Source organism: Chrysoperla carnea, chromosome 3, assembly GCF_905475395.1.
Source record: "Chrysoperla carnea chromosome 3, inChrCarn1.1, whole genome shotgun sequence".
Classification (NCBI taxonomy): domain Eukaryota; kingdom Metazoa; phylum Arthropoda; class Insecta; order Neuroptera; family Chrysopidae; genus Chrysoperla; species Chrysoperla carnea.
The window spans coordinates 6,729,340-6,750,210 of NC_058339.1; the positions used below are offsets into that span (position 1 = coordinate 6,729,340).

Genomic DNA, 20,871 nt, shown 5'->3' on the forward strand with positions numbered 1-20,871 from the left:
CCATTTAAGGTTATTCGTCAAAATCAGAAAAATTTTCGAAATTTTCATGGGTTTTTTCGATTTTTGACAAAGTTGCGTTCGACGCTCGAGGCCACAAACTTGTATTATTCATTGGGGCAACATCTTTAACAAATCTGCTAAAAATAAGAACTAACGGATTTTTGATCTCAGAAAGTATTGGGTCTACAGTCTATTTTCGTCTCATTTTGTAGCAAATTTAGTCTACTTTAAAAACGCTCTGAAAAGAATTTATCAAAAAATTAGTCCTATAAGGTTATAATCGTCAAAATATAAATTTTCACGGATATTTCGATTTTTGACAAACTTGGATTATTTATTAGACCAACATCATAAACAAGTCTGCAAAAATTCGAAACTACCGGATTTGATGAAGACTACCCCGTATTTTCAAACGACAAGGTTACTGTATTACTACTTATATATCGATTTTCGAATTCTAGATCAGTAAATGTAACTGTGTACATAAAATATCCTTTAATATGGTACACATATTATGTTGAATGTTGGCTGGATTTATTTTATGGCAGAAAATGGATATTGGTATCCCGGAAAATATATAAGAAGTTATGCAGAAGGAAATATTTTTGAACATGAATCAGTCACACGCTGAAACCAGCACTTTCATATTTTTATTCTAAGTAATTTTATCAATCTTCTTGACAAAATTGAATGACTTGAATCTATTCTTCCAAAGAGCAATATTACCAGAGAAATAATCGCGATTTGACTGACTCATAAATGTATTACCGTTAGAATCGACAGATTTCTACCATAATCTAAATCAAACCTAGAAGAGAGTAAAATGTTTTGAATATATCGCATTTTATATAAATATGGTAAACATAACAATATTAATTTTTAATATCATCAATATTTATTTTTATTTATTTTGTAAAAACCAAAAAATTTATTCTTAAAATTAGGTAACTCTAACTATTTCATTCAATATTTTTATATGATTTATTTAAACATCTTTTGTTTTCATCTATCGTTACTACTTTTTGTAATTAATTACGTTAAATTTTAATACTGTTTTTAATTAAATAATAAATAAACAAATTCAATCGCATTCATTATTGTTGTGGTTATATTTTATATATTCGAGGGCGATAAATATGTAGTATTTCCATTTAATTCATATACACATTAAATCGTTACATTTTTACGTTCATCTCGTATTCATGTTTTCAGAATATTTTCACCTATTGTTCCAAACCAGAATGTTGAACCATCTATCAATGGCACGCAACAAATATTTTGGGCACGCCATTGATCACAAAGTTCACTATGAAGTATTGTTGTAGTTAAGTCATGGACTACAGAATATCATCAAGGAATTTTCAGAGAAATTTTCTCAGTTTAAAGAATTATCGGAAACACTCAAGTTTTTGATGTACCCTGATGTGATTTCATTTGATGAACTGAACTTGTCCGCTGAACTTGTCCAAATTCGATTGGTAGTAAATTGAAAAATTAGAAATGCAACTGATTGATTTTCAGTCTAGTTCAATGTGGATTCAGAAATAAATTGAAACAACGAAACGATTGGAATTAATTGAAACAGAAAAATTGACAAGCAATATAAGTTAAACATGTCAATAACAAAATGGAAACATGGAATTTGTTACTAACCACATTCAACTGTTTGACGAAGCTGCCTCGTAATATTTTACCCATATTTTCATTTCATCGCTGTAATTTAAAAATATATTAATTGTGGTTCCAAGTTTGAAATCATAGTCTAATTCTTGCTAGAATCAGACAAGGTATGCTCTTATGAAGGCAGGAGTAGGATGGGGACATTCTCTCACTCTATCACACGGTACCCAGTCACCGCCATATTGCTTATGTCATATTTGTTGACAGTAAATATGTAAAAAAAAAATATTCAGCAAATAAATCAACTTGACAGCTCGAATGTAAGCAAACAATCAATATGGCGATAACTGGGTACCGTGTGAGAGAGATTACCGAGAGTGAGAGCATTCCCCCACCCTACGCCTGCCTGCACAAAGAGCATACCTTGTCTGCTTCTACCAAAGTCTAATTTATAAAAGGGCATTTTTGACCGTCATATTTATGCAAAACTTATGTAATATGTACGTCATCTTAAAAGACAGTTTATTCCATAAACTGATTGAAAATTCAAATACATATTTACGTAAAGGACCCCGGACCACTGTATATGGAAAATGGCTTTCGATCCAATGAATTTGGAAAGCACGGTATTCTAAACAAATGACTGAATGGGTATAAATCTCGTCAACGTGTCGTTTTCGAAATATTCCATGTCCAAGTGTTGACGAGAATTGTGCCCATTGAGGCATATTTTCTAAATTCCAACAATAATATTTTCCAAAATTCTGGCAACATTTACCGAAATGCATTCTCCATATACAGTGGCCCGGAGTCCTTTATTAAGAATTGCATAAAACAGACAATCATAATTCCTATTGTAAGCCAATATAGGTAACTTCATCGATGGTAACCAATCGAAATTGATATCAGAAGAAAGATAATTTAATTACGAAAATAATGGTATAGGCTTGCTTGCCAAAAACCGTTATTGATTGATTAAAATTAAATTAAATAAAAATAGAAATGAAAACACTTTCCATGAAAAATATGTCTCATCTGGTTATCAAATTTGGGTGAATGTCGACCTTATACCGTCTCCTGTGCTATATTAAATTTCGACAAATATACTAAAAATATGCATACAAGAAAAACACAAAACCGTATCGCTTATTGTGATTTGTAAATATAAAAATTTCAACAAATAAAAATCAAATTTTTTTTAAAAATTATTATAAACTTTGAAATTTAATAAAAATTAACAACAAAAAAAAATGTATTCTATTTCAGTTAAAAATCAAATTTTGATAATTAATTATTATTTGATTTCTGAAATCTTTCAAAAAAAAGTTCATAATGAAAGCAGCGTAATTAAAAATTAAATGAGTTTAAAAAAAAAAAACATTTATATGCTTGATTAAAAAAATTTCTGACAATTTTTGGATCATATCCATCAATTTTGAAAAATAGAGATTTTATAAATCATTTATAAATGAGGAAGTTCGTCCCACATAACATTCAGCGCTGAATAAATTTGAACACACTCATTCATTGATTTAATATACTATATAATTTTGCTAAATCGTAATTTCTCTCTTTGAACAAAATCTCAAAAAAAAAAACTGCAGTAAAAAATACCAATCTTTATCATACAGCGCTGTTTGAAAAGCGTAAAGATTGATTTTCATATTGACGCTTAACGCCGAGTTTGAACGTCAAATTATGTGACGTGGTCAGTTTAGACGTCCTCGTTAGTTTTTTACAATGTGAAGCTAAAATGAGGTAAGGGAATAACTCTATTATTTCACCTAGGTGGAAGTCTAATTTGACGTTCAAAGCCAGAGTCAAGCGTTATCAATGGGGTTACATCTATAAAGTACTTGAATCGAATCGGAATTATTGAGATTAACTTCTTTAAAGTTATTGTTAACCTTTTTAATCGAATTTGATGAAAATGACCCAAAATTATTTTAAAAAACTGATTGATTAGTTCTCATTCAAAAAAATAAATTGATAAAATTCTTACGTAGTCAAAAATTATTGACTTTGAATTAAAAAAAAAAAGTTTTCAAGAAAATTAAATGGTAGAAAAGTGAAATTTCTTTAAGTAGTAAACCATGAACTACAGAAATAATTATATAACAAAAATAAAATAAAATCGACTGTTCCCTCGTTCTTTAATCTTCCAAATTATAATAGGTCTGCGGCTAGGCATAGTGAGTCATTTCAGAAAGGGTGAAAATTGCATAGTTGTTAGCCAACATCGAACTTTTTAAATTAGGACTAAATAAGTTTCTAAATTTTCTTCTATCTCTTATCAGTTATGAAGAGGTTGGGTGAAATATACGCCAATGAATCTCATATTTTTTGCTTAAAGCATTTTACTTGATAAAACTAATTTTTTTTGAGTTTTTAGCACATGCCATGTAAAAACACACCGTACGTATATGTACCCTTTGCCTTACAGAAATAATTCGAAATTTTGAATTAACAGAATAAAACACAAAATTGAATGAGAACTATTTCATTAACGTTATATTAAAAAAAAATTCGAATAACAATTAATAACAGAAACTCAAAGACTAAATACACATGTCATAATAATAATTAATCATAAAATTAATAATAATAATAAAAAAAGAAAACATTTATTTTAAAATTTGAACAAATATTTAAAAAATAACTTATTTCTCTTTTTTTTTTAGTAAGAAAAACATTTAAAAAACTTAAAAATCAGAAATTATTTGTTATATAACATCATCGGACCAACTACAATCCATATTTTCAGAAATGGTTGATTCAGTCACTAACATAAGATCATATTGCATTTGTGATGGTTTTTGTTTGCTACATAATAAATCTGCGCCACTTTGTGTTGCTATATGATCGACATCATCACTTAAACTATGCGAACGTTCACTTGAAACACTTGTGGAACACTCATCTTCAGAATTTGATTCAGAAATCATTGCTTCACCAGCTGAATTCTTTGGAAATGAATTTTGTAATAAATGATGATGATCGTTTGATATTATTTTCTGGTCCGTTTCACATTGGCTACGATGTAATTCAGATGGTAGTGCTGGTAATGACATATGTACACTTGGATCTGTATAGTCATTCATTTCGTCAAATGTTTTTAAGTCACTATCGATTATTAATTCATCAGCAATGGACTCAACAGATATTTCTGTTGGCCCTAGCTCAACACGTTTTACGACCTGTAACAAAATTTAAAATTTCAATTTAAAATGTTTAATACAAACATTTTTATAAAAATATATTTTCTTATTACGCAAAAAGCATTCACTACCCTCAGTAAAGACTGAGAATTTTCATAGTAAAAAAAATTAACCCATCCGGGTTTCCAACCCGAAAAGAGAAGAATAGTAGTTTTAAAAAAAAATTGAAGTGTAGGAAGTTATTTTACAAAATCGGAAAGATGCGAAAAACCGGTTTTTACAAAAATTAAAAACACGTAGAAAGCATCTAAACAACAAAAAATTGAGAGTTCTAGCAGTAAAAAAAAAATAATAAAATTAGACTAGCTGAAGTCAAATTCGTTTAAAACTATTCGAAAAACACGATTTAATCGTAAAAAATCTATTCGAGGGAAAAAATCCTTTCGTCGCAAACTAATATAAAGTTTCCGCAAAATTTGGAGTAATAGGTGTTTCGAAAAGCCGTGCGATAATTTTAAAGAAAGTATTTTCTTCGTTAAGATTTGCCCTAAACCCTCATGAAACCATGAAAACGAAAAGAAAAACTGGAATTTAACGAATTATATGCCAATGAAAGCATAAAAGCAAAATCGCATTTTTTTACGAAAAGAGCTGACAGTTTTATTTTAAACCATAGTAAACGCCAGTGTGCAGACCGTCACCAAATTAGCAACGCATAATGTACACTATAGGAGTAATTAGGAATTGCTAATTCATGTTGATGATGACTACTTGGTAATCGAAATAACTATTTACATTGTACAAAAAAATTGATTTAGGAAATTGGGGAAAAAATTGAAATTGAATTAAATCAAAATATAAAATTCAAGCTTGAAAGTAAAATTGTAATTATGGCAGCAAACCTACACCCTCAGTATTCTTGATCCTACTACTTCACTTTGTACTTTTGTTATTAAATGTTTACCTTTAATTTTAATTACCATATTTAAAGCCATAAATTTCATAATTTGCAAGATATATTTTGAAAACGGCACCAAAAATTTTCTGTTTACTTTGGGAATGATAAACAAACTTAAGATTTGTAACGGAACAGGATATCAAACAGTTTCAAAAGGAATGTGACTTCATGCACTGTTGTCTTGATTCCAGTCTCTGTATAAATTGGCAATATTATTATTTAAAGTTTAGATAAAATCATTGAAATTAATTTTTGGGCTTAGATTAAAGAATTTCAATAAAGAAAGCTTGTTTTTTCGGTTTTTGATCGAATTACGGAGCGTATTAAGATAGCATGACAGTATCGAATCTTTCGATTAAATGCAATCATGAATAATACCGGATACTTTTACATAATTCTAATTAATCTCTTCCCAATTAATTATATCTCTGAAGTAGTTAACTGTGACCCTTGATACTGACATACTACCTTACTTAATCCTACTTTTTTATTGGACGAAGTAATAATAATGGAAATCCTTTCACGCCATACAGTTTACCTTTGACCAGATTGATATTAAAATAAGATTATTTAATTATCATCAAAACGTACCTTTTGCCTAAAATCTAATATGTCATTAGTACTATCTGTAGCAGTTTTCCAACATTCACCCTCGTAACAATCATCATCTTCATCGTCTTCGTCATCATCATCGCTACGTCCTTTTTCCGACAAGGTTGATTTTTTAGCCGACATCGATTTTGATCGTGCTCGTAAATCTTCATCTCGTGTATCAGAACCAATTGATGTTTCCGACGCAGACAGACTTAACGGATGATTACTTTTTGATTTATATCGTTTTAAATTTGGCGATTTTGTTGGTGTATTTTTCGGTGGTGTTGAATTACGAAAACTACGTCGATACATACGATTTGCCAATACTTCTGGTGATTCATCAATTTCAATTACATAACTGACTGAATCACATTTTTCTACAACTGCTTTGATTTTTGGTGAACTAGGTGGTGATACATACATATCTATGGCAGGTGGTGATTTTCTATCTATCTTACTACAATTGTTTGGGAATCTATCACGATTCAAACAAAAGTTTTTATCTAAGGTTGATGTCATCGGTGTTGATGTATGCTTCTCACTAAAACTAGATGTTTGAAAGGATCGTGCTAGCGAAGCCCTAGGACTACGTAATAAGTTATCGTCGTTTAATGATTGATTAGAACCATGGATGGTGTTGACTTTTGTTGGTGTATGAATACTAGATAATATAACATTGACAACTTCACTATTTTGTTTTAATTTCCATTGAAGCTCTTCATTCTGGAATGTTAATCGCTTCTTTTGTTCACTTTCTTGTTGGAATGATTCTTGTAATTTTTTCTTTTCTTGTGTTAATTGTCTGAAATAATAATCAAAATTAATTGGGTTTATGCATTATTAAAGGGGAGCCCACTATACTAAATTTGTAGGAACTCGTGACCTATTTAATTTTGTAACTTAGATGATTTTAAGATAAAAAGATCCTATAAAGTTTTTCAATTTAGCGGTGAGGGAAGGATTTACAGGTCTTAGAAAATGTAAAATAAAAAATAGACTCATAGACTAACTCGAGCGCGTCGTAAATGTAATATTTAGTATTTTCAACGTCAAAATATTCTTTGTGCCAAAAAAATATTGTGTGATTGTTTTTTTGTGCCAAAAAGTGAAATTCTTGGCCAAAAATAGCATGGTTTTCGAAATATGTGACAGAATCCGCGTAATCTGACATTAGATTCATATTCAGCGACCAAAAATATCTATCAAATAACAATTTTAAGCCAAAATAAAAATTTCAAAAACATTTTTGGCTACATGTACCCCCCGCTGGGGCTCTATGTTGGTTGAATGTTCCCTGGAGTCCTATAAACACGTTACAAGAAGTTTCACTAAAATCGGTAATCTTATAAAAGAACAAATTACTTACTTTTCAAAATCTGTTTTCCTCTGTAACTGTATTTCCAAATCTTCAATACGTGCTTGTAAGGTTTGTACATTTATTAAAGCCTGTGACAATAAATCTGCGTCACGATCACCATCACGACTAGCTTCTTCATATTTCTTTCGTAATTCGGCACATTCTTTTTGTTTCAAATCTAAGACCACTCGAAGCGATTCTGCTTCATCTTGTAATTGTGTGCATCGATTTAACGCCGCCTTAAAAACAAATTAAATCATTTATAACTTATATTCTCTGTAATTCAAGAAATATGTATCGAACATTTATTGTGAGTATAAGCTGCGACACACATGATTAGAATCTGCTCCTTAAGTATTGTATAGAGGGCTTTATCCGTCAGGTTATTGTCAGTTTCAAACAATAGATGATTTGTTGATAGCATACAAGTATACAAGTTACGGACCAAAAAACGTAACGAGGTCATTCGTTCATTAGATTTTACTCCTCAGATTTTTTTCATACCTTTCTTAAAGAGATTTACAGATAACAAAAAATATTTACTTACTTGTACTCTACCCTCTTTAGTTTCAGCTTTAAAACTATCCACAACTTTTTTCGATTCTTCTTCTAATATTAATATTCTCTTTTCCCCGTTAGAGATTTTTTCATTTAATTCACTTTCTTTTAATTTAAATTCTTCTTGAAGTCTATTAATTTTCTCATTAGCTTGTTCTAATTTCAATTTATAATCATTTTCTATATTTATTAAGTTTTTATTGATTCGTTCTGATGCTAGTTGTGTTTCATCATATCTTTCTTTTAAATCTTCATAATTTGTTTTCCATCTTTCATTTTCTTTAATTAATTCATCTATTTGTGTCATATATTTTATTTCTTCTACTTTGAATTGATCATGAAGTCGTTGTTCAATTTTTTGTTTTTCGATCGTATATTTTTCGGATACTGAAAAAAAAATAATATTTAAATATTTATTAAGATTCACCCTTCAAAGCTGTCATAGAAAATTTCTCTCAAACGTTTTTGGCATTTCTTTTAAAAGTTCAAAATATGAAGCAAAAAAAATATTTATTAATAGTTGTAAGAGTTTTTCTAATCACTTCAGTAAAGTCGGTAAAAAAGAATTCGAATGAGAAGAACTACCTTTTTTTTAACCCCCCAACCAAAAGAAGAAGGTTATAAGTTTGACCTCAATATGCCTGTGTCTGCCTGTCTGTCCTTGGCATCGTAACTCCTAAACGAATGAACCGATTTGGATTTTTTTGTTTTTTCTTGTGTGTTTCAAATGCGAGTTTAGGCTTCGTTTGTTTGATAGGTAATTTAATGGAAAGTATTCTTAACTAAATTTCAAATGCGAGTTTAGGGTTCCGTACACGAAACAGCTAAAAAATAGTTGATGATCTTCAAAATTTGTTCAGGTTGGAGAAGGCTATAAGGAGAAAGATAATTTAATGGTAAATATTCTTAGCCATGTTTCAAGTGCGAGTTTAGGGTTCCATACCTGTAACAATTGTGGGGGGTTTTCTAAATTTTTTAAATTTCATTTATTGGTTATTTAAAACTGCAGATTGTATTCTATCAGTTCTTGTTAAATATAAAATTTCTCTGTTTTACAAATAAGAAGTATTCAGGTTTGAATTGTGCAGTGAAGATTATTTAGATTTTGAAGAGTCAGATGGGTAATGGATACTTACATTCAACAATGGCTAGTCTATGTGTTTCTTGAAGTTCATTAATTCGTTTAAGGTTTTTCTTATTTTCTTCTTCCAGACATGTCTCATTCTTCAATCTCTCATCTTGAATTAATTCCTTAGCACGTCGATACCCAATTCTAGTTTCGTCTAACTCCAATTTTATTTTTGTCCAATCTTGTTTTAAATTGTCATAATCCTTTTTCAGCAACGGAACTTTGAATGCATCGTACTAAACAAAAATTACTATTAACAAGTGAAAACAAACAATTGACTGAGTTAATTGTTGAAATACCATGCATAGTCAGTGTTGATTTCTTTATCACATAACACATACAAACATGTGACACATACATAACTGCTAATCAAGTATAGTACATATGATAAAATTTCCGCCTAATTGGCGCACTCACGGGTAAACAGTGATGTTTACGAAAAAATGTTTCAAACAAAAGTTGTTTAATTTTTGGTAAGGAACATTTTTTACTTTTGTTCTATCTCTAACGGTTTACAAGATGAGTCCTACGGACCCAAGACCCAATTGACTTATGATGCTCATTTACGAACTTGACCTCACTTTTTACGTCCTGAGTACGCTGTAAAAATTTCAGCTCGATATCTTTTTTCGTTTTTGAGTTATCGTGTCCACAGACGGACGGACGGACGGACAACCGGAAATGGACTAATTAGGTGATTTAGTGAACACCTATGACAAAATTTTTTTCCTAGCATCATTATCTAAACTTAATATACTATGTATATTTCATATATACATGGTATAATAAAATATGCTTAATAAACACTAAGCAAGTAATTTTTGTTTTGTCCAGTAGTTAAAGAGCTAAGAACATCAGTTAATTTTTCTGAATACGGTGGAATATTTAGAAAAACCTCGAAATATTTTATATTAAGTGAAATGAAAACGTATTTTCTTACTTACATGAAAAACTAGATGTTGTAATAGCACTCCGAGCGCCTCGACGCTGAGTGCTGCATGTTGTAACTGTGGAACGATATTTTTTGTTGGAGCACATATTGGTTCCGGTACTGTTTGTACGGCTGCAACACAACGAGCTTTAGCAATCGGGGCGCCCGTTAATCGGGTTGGATCTGTAACAAAATAAATTTTTATGAAATATTTTATAAAAATGGTTAGATATACATTATTAGGTGCGATATTTACATATTTGTAACTGTTTATGCATAAATAACATTGTAATCAGTTTTTAATAAAAATTGAACATATCAGGTAAAAACGTATGTTTAATATGCATCAGGTAAAGTATTATTGTAACTGTACATGATACACATACGGGTAACTATTTTAAATAATATTTCAATATTATTTTCTTATAAAGGCAGGTAGGAAAGGATTTTATCGATTGTAATTACAGTAAAACCTGGATCATCAAGTAACATTCATAATTTTTATGCCACAATGATACAGCTAGGGAGTTGATTGTTGAATGACTAAGTCATGTCTGTTACAAGTATCATTTTCTTAAAACAAAAATTTCGGCATGTAGGCACGAAAAAATATAAATCTTGTTAATTATCCCATACCACACTGACTCAAGTGTCATTTGATATTATTTTCTTTAAGAAATCTCAACGTCTTCAAAAAGAATTAATTTTCGACGTAAATACACGTCTATGTTTTCGTTTAAAAATGGGATCATTTCGTGAACAGGTGCACATTCACAAACTCCATCTGTTGGTTCTTAAGTTAGTAACTATAAGTATTCTCTTATACATAGACACTCTATCTGATCGATACACAATTTCAAAAGACAAGACGCTTCATAATAAGAGGTCACCGTTAGTGGTTAGCTAACAGAACTATTTTTGAAAAAATAACAATTAACAAAACATTAAAAGTACGCTAAATTGTTCGTGTTCGTTTCGACATTCTTAATCTTTCTGAAAATGGGCTAAAAGTAAGGGATAACATATACATGAGTTTGGAGGTTATTTAAGCAACAATCAATAAAGAACAGGACACATAAATATTATATACAAAAATATTTCATTCACTTTTTCATCTGGAAAAACTTACTTACGTCCTCCTTACTTAAATTATGAATAATTTTGAACACAATTATTATAAAAAAGATCATTTCAAACGTTAAATATCATAATTAATCTACAATTAATAAGTAATTGTCCCTCCATACTTATTATCATGTACCTATATTTCAGTCAACTAAATTAAATAAATGTACATCTATAAATTTGATTGTGTTGTGTTTGAATGCGAATAGTTAGGTTGATTCACGCTACCACTTCTATAAGATTATAGGTCAAATTTATTTCTAGTATCAGACAATTTCAGTTTAACGATATTACAAACTTAAGTAGCTCAACATAATATATATTAGAAAGACGATGGAGTGTCACGTATGGTACTTTGCAAAACGTGTTGTCAAAGTAACTGACCTTCTATCTGAGAAGACGAAAGATCAAGTTGGAGACGGTTATTTTTCGAATCACGACAGATTAACAGATTATCGATATACCGATTGTAAACTATTTCGTAAACCATATAAAATATATGAAGTAAGAAGGGTTTTTATGGACGTTCTTATGTATAAAACAAAGAGGGAATGTGTACACGTATACAATCCCTCTTTGTTTTATACATAAGAACGTCCGTAAGAATTCTTCTTACTTCATATAATATAAATGGCTACCGTTATGGTTTACAAACAGTATATTAAAAATCATGAATCACAAGCTTATCGTGCTGGCTAATTACGAAAAATAGACTCACGGTCTAAAAATGTACTACTTCTGTTAAATTTATGATTTAAAATCTCAATTCCGTCATAATAAATCCAAGAGAAACGAGATTAAGAGTAATAAGGAATAGGCTAACATGGCTCGAATGAAACAGTTTTTGTCTTGGCGCTCGTACTACCTTAATAATAATATTCATACTTGTGGCATCTTAGTTACACTGGCTAAGGTACCAACTGTGTCCCTCCATACACATTGTATACATTATTAACGGAATAAAAACAAAATTATATCGTTATTCTAAATTTATCAAACGACAAAAAAAGATCACATAAGTAAAGTAAAATGAATTAATATATTTAACTAAACTAAAAATAGTTAATTATATTATAAATACAAACTACTCATAATTATATAAAAATTAATTACGTAATACCCAGAGATTTTAAGTAATAAAATTTTCATTAAATTTTATTTTAAAAACTAAAGTTAAATAACACACACTTGTTAAACTTTATTAGAAGCTAAGAATTACTACTTAGTAACGAAGTTGTTCAAAGGTCAGTATCAAGATTTGTTAAATTCTTAATGTCACTTGATGATACAGAAAAATGACGTACAGTCAATAAAGAAAATTTAAATTAGAAACTTTTTTATTACCGAATACTTGTTATCAATGTCAAAAAAATAGATTATTTATAGTCTAAGATCCCAATTAGGATCGACCTTCACCCATCTGTTTACCGGATGAAAGTTATTTTTTATGAAATATAAAATGTTAACAAATATCCCTGCAATGGGTTGCCTAAAAAAATGTGGTCCAGACTACTTTTAGTGAAAATATCAAGAGTAAAATTATTAGAAATTTTTCACTGACTTTCATATCTAACGAATTTTGATCTACTCGAAAGTAAAAGCCATAAAGAATATGCAGCAGCTATGCTGTCTGCCTCTTTTCGTTCACTATTTTCGCATTTATACAAGTTGTGAATAGTAATTACGTTCATCTGTTAATTCATTGCCTCACATATATAAATAAAGATAATTTTATTGCAAATACGGTGCTATATGATTTCCCACAAAATATCAGTCAAAAAATAAAATTTACAAGCTTTCCAAGTTTTGATATTTTTATTAAAAGTTGTCTGGACCATATTTTTTAGGGCAACCCACAACAGGGATATTTGTAAATATTTTACATTTCATAAAAAATAGCTTTCATTCGGTAAACAGATGGGTGAAGGTCGACCTTAATTCGGATCTTGTACTATTAATTATTTTAAATAAATTTATAGTACTCACAGATGCATTTTAAAGTAAGCAGGAAAAAACACGTAATTTTGGAAATATATTTGTAAAGGAACGTGCGATTACCATATGTTAAAAAGGCATCATAAAATGGACAATACATTACAGTAAAACTTGGTTAAGTGGGACCTTGGAGACAAATTTGCAGGTCCCTTGATTTCTAGCCTAACTAGATTTCACTGTATATGTATAAATTCAATCGCAATTCAGCCCCCAACTATTACGTATTCTTTTGAGAAAACATTGTAAACCTTGATCTCTCCCATTGAATTAAAGGAAAAAATTATTATTTATTTTAATTAAAATTTCCACTCCATATCCCAACAACCGATAAATCATAAATCATAAATCATCTTTGATTATGAATGTCTGCAATGAAATGTCCTACTACATTTCCTACTGATAGTGTCTTTGTTAACTTCATTCAAGTTAAATAAGAGAAGATTATTTTTATTTAAAATAAATAGGATTTTGTAGATGTTTTGATAAGAATAAATTTAAAAATTTTCTTTTAAATCTTGATATTTGATTTAAAATTCCATATACAATTAAAATCAAATCACAATGCAGACAGACAACTTAATATTGTAATATCACTGTTTTTGAATCAGTAAGTACATTTTTATTGCAAGTAATTAAAGTAAAATGTTTTTTTTTTCTTTAAACATTTATTGTAACATGATCGTGTATTTAAGAACGATGGCGCGGCATTTAGTTAATATAATCAACAACTAATTTTATTTTATACAATCAGATTTGTCATCATGATATCATGTTGTATACTTATAACCATTGAAATTCTCAACTAAAATAACTAAAATTCATTTTAATTACATCCTAAATGTTGGCAGTACTTAAAAGTACATCGTATTTACACAAGGTTTTCGAAACTTCATATTTTTTGGAAATTAATAAATTCATTTAAATAGCATGGAAATCATAAATGAATCTTACTTAATTATTGTTCATAAATAAGGGTTGGCTGACCAGCCCTGTTCTAACGTTTAACTGATTGACTGTCATAGCTGTTATCTATATGCAATATACAAGCTGTATAACAATTTTCAGCTTTTATAAATTCATTAAAAATACCACGGAAATCATAAATGAATCTGATTTATTTATTGTTCATAAATAAGGGCTGACTGACCAGCCCTGTTCTAACGTTTAACTGATTGACTGTCATAGCTGTTATCTATATGCAATATACAATCTGTATAACAATTTTCAGCTTTAGTCCATTCATTTTAGTATCACGTAAAACTTAACCGTTTCGCCACTATATATCTGATCCCTGTTCTATCGTTCGCTTGACTGACCGCAGTATGTGTGTGTACACAACTATTATAACCAAGCCCCAATTGATAAGCTTTAGTAAATTCAACGAAATTTTTTTGGCCTGGCTCTTCCATTATAATGACTAGTAGTTTCTTTTGTAATTAACCAATAAAAAAACAAGTGAAAACAAACAATTGACTGAGTTAATTGTTGAAATACCATGCATAATCAGTACACATACATAACAACATAACTGATAATCAAGTATAGTACATATTATAAAATTTCCGCCTAATTGGCGCCCTCACGGGTAAACAGTGATGTTTACGAAAAAATGTTTCAAACAAAAGATGTTTAATTTTTGATAAGGAACATTTTTTACATTTAAAAATTTGTTCTATCTCTAACGGTTTACAAGATGGGTCCTATGTACCCAAGACCCAATTGACCCATGATGCTCATTTACGAACTTGACCTCACTATTTACGTCCTGAGTACGCTGTAAAAATTTCAGCTCGATATCTTTTTTCGTTTTTGAGTTATCGTGTCCACGGACGGACGGACGGACAACCGGAAATGGACTAATTAGGTGATTTTATGAACACCTATGACAAAATTTTTTTCCTAGCATCATTATTTTTAAGCGTTACAAACTTGGGACTAAACTTAATATACTATGTATATTTCATATATACATGGTATAATAACTAACAAAAGTTGAAGAGTTTGATGGGGGACATCATGTTTTGATACCAGATTGGTCCACCCTGTATAGAGGTATTAAAATCATGGAACATTGATCATTGTTGCAACTTGATTCACATAATATGGTAATAATATAACATTATTTATTTATAATTAACATTTACATGCAAGATGATTTTCTCTGTACAAAACAGTACCATCAAATCAAACTACATATTTCACTACAATACTCTTTAAGATTCAATTACACTGATTAACATTACTGCTGTTCATTGTTGGTTGCTTTATGATTTTTACTTAATTATGGACGCATTCTTGAACAAATCAAAATTGTAAATATTTATTATAATTGTGTAATGTTAAATGTAAAATGTAATAACAATTATATTTATATTAAATTGCAACTGTAATAAATTTAAATTACTAATCTTACTTACATATCATGCATCATTGATTTTAAACATTTATATAATTGAATAAAATCAAATCAAATCAAATGTTTCATGTTCGATGTTCATGAACTTGAATATTAAAATCAATCATGTATTTAATAAATGTAATACCTCTAACTCCATTTGGACGGACAAGTTAATATTTTAAAATAATTTAGATATTTGAAATGTTTGATACAATTGACTAACTGCATCAGTAATTTTTAGAAACTATAACTATAATGAAATCTATTTTTATTTTGACTCTCTCTTTAAAATAAGTTCAAACTGCCATCCATAAAAGTAAGGTAGTGGTTGTAGTAGTGGAAATATAGAAAATTCTTTCTAGGTTCATTTTTCAGATTCTTTACGATCGTTCTATCAATCTCTTTCGTTGTTTACCATGCCGGATTCATTTTTTGGAAGCCTTGATCATAATGGCCAAGTCTAATCTTTTGAAAGTGCTTAAACCAAGAACTTATATAATAAGGACATAATAATACTTCCTTTACCGAGCTATAAGCTCCCATGGCCGAATTTAAGGCGCCCACATGGAGGAGGTGGTTTAGTCCTCTCGGTCGTTGCGTACTTTGTACTGACCATCAGGCTGTCTAAGTGATTGAAAACATGTTTTCAATCACTTTCAATTGATTGAAAAACACAAAAAATTGAAAACAAAAGACAGCCTGATGCGCAGTACAAAGTACATAACGATCGAGAGGACTAGACGTCATCCACTCGAGTTTTACGCCCTTAGACATACGTTCTTGGTTTAACCATTTCACCATGTGAAACATTTATACATTTTGTCGAAAGGTAAAAGGATTGAGCCTGGTAAGCATCCCAAATAATAGATAGTTTATGTTTTTGTGATTCTAGTCAATAAAACAAGATGTCTCTGTGGCATTATTTACGTTTGAAATATTTGTTTTTCTGGGAATGTTCTTCTATCCTATGATACTCAGACTGTTCTCATTCTCATTTCTCGCAAAAGTTCTTCTACATTTCCATAGTCTATATGGTCAGAGATTTCACTTTGCATTTTGGATTCAAGCGATGAAACTTGGTACTTGTCTTCACTAGACCTTATTTTTCCTTCGTTTTCGAGGCTTGCCTATTTTCAGGAAGATCTCAAGCCCGTTTCTTGACCTGTGCATCTCAAAATTGGTGATGATTACATGTAAATCAACTGATGACTCTCAGATAAGAATCATTCATACATGAGTAATTTTAATAGCTTGAGGTGTTCAGAATCATCCTTGATATTTCAAATTAACCCCCTCCAGTTCGATAGTGTTTTCTTCTTTTTAAAATTTTGACAGAATTCTTTCTTTTATAATGCACATATATATTTTATTATAATTCTTGCAGACAAAGAAGTAATTTCATATAACTCATAAAATAAATAATATGATTACAAACATATTCAAATAACATTCATTACGTCTGAAATAACATAATTGAAAGGAACAAACAAAAATCTTAAAATTTTATGATAAACATATGTTTGTTTTTATGTACCTACATCAGTTATGCGTAGTAAATATTCAATAACATGTTTATAATAATGGCGAATATTTTTACATGTAATAATAATGGCGATTATTCGCTATGCCAGTCAAACAAAAATTCTTCAATTTATTTGTTTTGGAATAGGACAACTAAAAACATAGCCTGTGAGTTATTTTAGTAGAGAGCCGTAAGATTTATACCTCGGAATCCAAGATCAGTCAATGAATCTTTATAAAAACAGTGTGATTGCATTGTTTAAAGCTTATTTAAAAAAGTTAAAAACAAAAATTTGTGCGAGCTTGCCCAGGGGGAGGAGGGAGACACCCCTGCTTGGGGGTGGAAAAATGATTAAAATGCAAATCAATCTAAGCAAAAAGTGTCATTGAAACATATTTCGAAAAGTCAATACTTTCCGAGTTATTGGCAATTTAAATTCGGAGTATTTAACGTCAAATAATAGAAAAATTAGACGTTTTTTGAAAAAATATACCGTACACTTTTTAAAGTACAATAAAAAACCTTGAAAATGAAAAAAGCTTCAAGTCATTTGCATACAAATTGAAGGAGTTATGATGAAAAAAAAGTTTATCGGACCTTTCTTTTTATGTTACTGATGAATTTATCACGAGAACCAAAATTCATGCTTTTCGCTTTTCAGTTTATTTAGGTACTGGCAACAGGCTCAAGAAGTTCTAGCAGTTTCGAATAAATGTTTTTATCGTTAAAAAAACTCGAAAAATAATAAAGAAAGTTAAAAATCTGAATTTATTTAAAATCTGAATGGTTGTAATTATCGATTACGTCTTTACGATATATTTTTGGAATTGCGTATACTTGGCCTTGAACAAAAATAATTCAAACTGATTTTTCATTTCCGCTGTTAATATGTGACTACATCAAAAATGTATTTTTATTTAACACACGCCTATAATTTTAAATAGCTAGAAATTAAACATAAACGTAAATAAATAGAAAATTAAACGTAAAAGAAAAAAAAGAAGCTTTTTTTGTTTGAAAAAAACCCTTTTTCGGAAACTGTATGATACGAAGTAATGTAACAGACTGGTGTATTTAAATTTTCTGACGGAAACCGATGATTTTCACTTCAATACGGCTCGCCTAATGGAAGTATTTATAATGATAATATTGGAGAAATCCACTTGATATGACATTTGAATGATTATATATTTATATTGGAATTGTTCTTACGGTTTCCTAATTTACTCAAATTGTTTTAATTTTGAAATTTTCCTTCAAATTATTTGAATTGATCGTATATTTTCAAATTATTCGCAAATGTGCCAAATATTTTCTTTCAGTTACACTTTTTGGGAACACATTTAACTAGCCGGCGCCACCTCTATAAATAAAAAAGAAAAGGTAGCGATAGTGTGTTCGGAACAAACTGTTAATGAGCAACAAGTTTTTCTTGTATCATTCTATAGGTAGCGATATCTATTTTCTTTACACCTGTTATTAGTTTTTATATAAAATAGTTATTTAAAATTAAATTAAATAAATTAAATTAAAATATTAAAGTTAATTGAATTTGTGCAATGATACTGTTTTATTGTAATACTTTCTAAATTCGAAAACATTTAGCCATTAAGATTGAAAATTATATGTTTAGTTTCAATAATCAGATCACAATTTTAAAAAAATTACTGTGGTTTTTTGTTTTATTGACCTAAGAAAATATATATAATTAAATTATTCTGGGTCATAAAGATTTTTTAATTTCTAAGAGGAATGAGTTCTAGCACAGGAGTATTTAAACGCGAAATGAGTTCATTTTTATGGTTTTTATACCATGTATATATGAAATATACATAGTATATTAAGTTTAGTCCCAGGTTTGTAATTCGCTTAAAAATAATGATGCTAGGAAAAAAATTTTGTCATAGGTGTTCATAAAATCACCTAATTAGTCCATTTCCAGTTGTCCGTCCGTCCGTCCGTCTGTGGACACGATAACTCAAAAAGGAAAAAAGATATCGAGCTGAAATTTTTACAGCGTATTCAGGACGTAAAAAGTGAGGTCAAGTTCGTAAATGAGCATCATAGGTCAATTGAGTCTTGTAAACCGTTAGAGAACAAAAGTTTAAATATAAAAAATGTTCCTTATCAAAAATTAAACAACTTTTGCTTGAAACATTTTTTCGGGCGCCAATTAGGCGGAAATTTTATCTATACTTGATTATCAGTTATGTATGTGTCACATGTTTGTATGTGTAATGTGATAAAGATATCAACACAGACTATGCATGATATTTCAACAATTAACTCAGTCAATTGTTTGTTTTCACTTGTTTAAAGTACATTATAAAGTGTATGATATACACTTCAAAAAACTGATAATTACTCGGAAAGTATTGATTTTTTGAAATATGCTTGAATGACTTTGTTTGCTTAGAATTCATCCTTTTATCGATTCCCGTTGTCATTTTCAACATAAATTTTTCCACCCCCGTTGTAGTAGTCTTTTAGTAAGTTTTAAGCGATGAATTCGAACAGTTTTGATAAAGATTCATTGGCTGGTCCTGAATCCCGAAATTTTGAGATATTTATATCTTATGACTCTTTGTTAGTTATGGAATTTTTTTTCAAAATAAACAAATAAGTAGGTATTTATTTAAGTACCAATATTGGTTAGGTTTACATTATTTACATTTATTTGATAGAAGGAAGTTAAATATTATGCAAATGCTGTTTTACTTTTAATACCTGCACTAAACACAAACACAGCACACAGTTAAACAATAAATTATATTGTACATGATACCAAAACAGAATCAACCAACTGACAAATGACGACAGATAGCCACTGCTGCGGCTGCCATACAGCCATACTATCAGCTATCACCTGTTGTTTTATACAACTTACGAATTTTAATTGTCTGTTAAATACTAATATAAACATACAGAATGTAACAAATTAATTTGTATTACGTATCGTAGTAGCGTTCATTAAAGTTCTGCTTGTGTTTGTTTGATTTTATATTCTTTACTTTTATTTTTATAATTATTGTATTAAGGCTGTTGTCTTGCTATGGGCATAGTGACAGTTTCATCAAAAACATATACCATGTGTGTTTGTACCATCTAGGCATATACATATCTGTAGTATGACAGAATACATTCGTTTAGTAATGCATCTAAGCGAGAGGTATGATATACATGTGTTGCAAGACTACAGATACGATACGACAGATCTTCTGTTGTATGCATGCAGAGAGTGGTAGTTTTGTTGCATACTTACTAGTTATCTATAACTAAAAAACTCCCACTCTCCAAGCGTCTTCCAACTAATGTTCAATACATGTATATAATACCTCTCGCTTAGATGCATTACTAAACGGATGTATTCTGTCATACTACAGATATGTATATGCCTAGATGGTACAAACACACATGGTATAATATAATATAATAACTAAAAATTAATCAATTTTAAAGTTATTGGTCGTTGAAGAGAGATAACTATATTAACACATCACTTGGTACTAGAAATTTGAATAATGGG

The 20,871-nt window shown here is 29.6% G+C and overlaps 1 protein-coding gene and 1 long non-coding RNA gene across 2 annotated transcripts in view; one reads left to right on the forward strand and one right to left on the reverse strand.

Moving 5' to 3' along the window:
• The first annotated feature begins 1,831 nt into the window (after nt 1–1,831).
• LOC123294580 lies at nt 1,832–8,870 on the forward strand. Its single transcript, XR_006535108.1, has 3 exons — nt 1,832–1,894; nt 7,459–7,462; nt 8,860–8,870. It is a non-coding gene; the product is annotated as an uncharacterized LOC123294580 (long non-coding RNA).
• The window catches only part of LOC123294568, a 190,754-nt gene continuing 174,222 nt past the window's right edge, over nt 4,340–20,871 (reverse strand). The window contains exons 7-12 of the mRNA XM_044875640.1: nt 10,319–10,488; nt 9,382–9,610; nt 8,235–8,632; nt 7,697–7,926; nt 6,328–7,132; nt 4,340–4,817 (exon numbers count right to left, since the gene is read on the reverse strand). Of these exons, the coding sequence (XP_044731575.1) occupies nt 4,344–4,817; nt 6,328–7,132; nt 7,697–7,926; nt 8,235–8,632; nt 9,382–9,610; nt 10,319–10,488 (2,306 nt within the window). The 3' untranslated portion in view covers nt 4,340–4,343. The remainder of the gene's footprint in view (nt 4,818–6,327; nt 7,133–7,696; nt 7,927–8,234; nt 8,633–9,381; nt 9,611–10,318; nt 10,489–20,871) is intronic.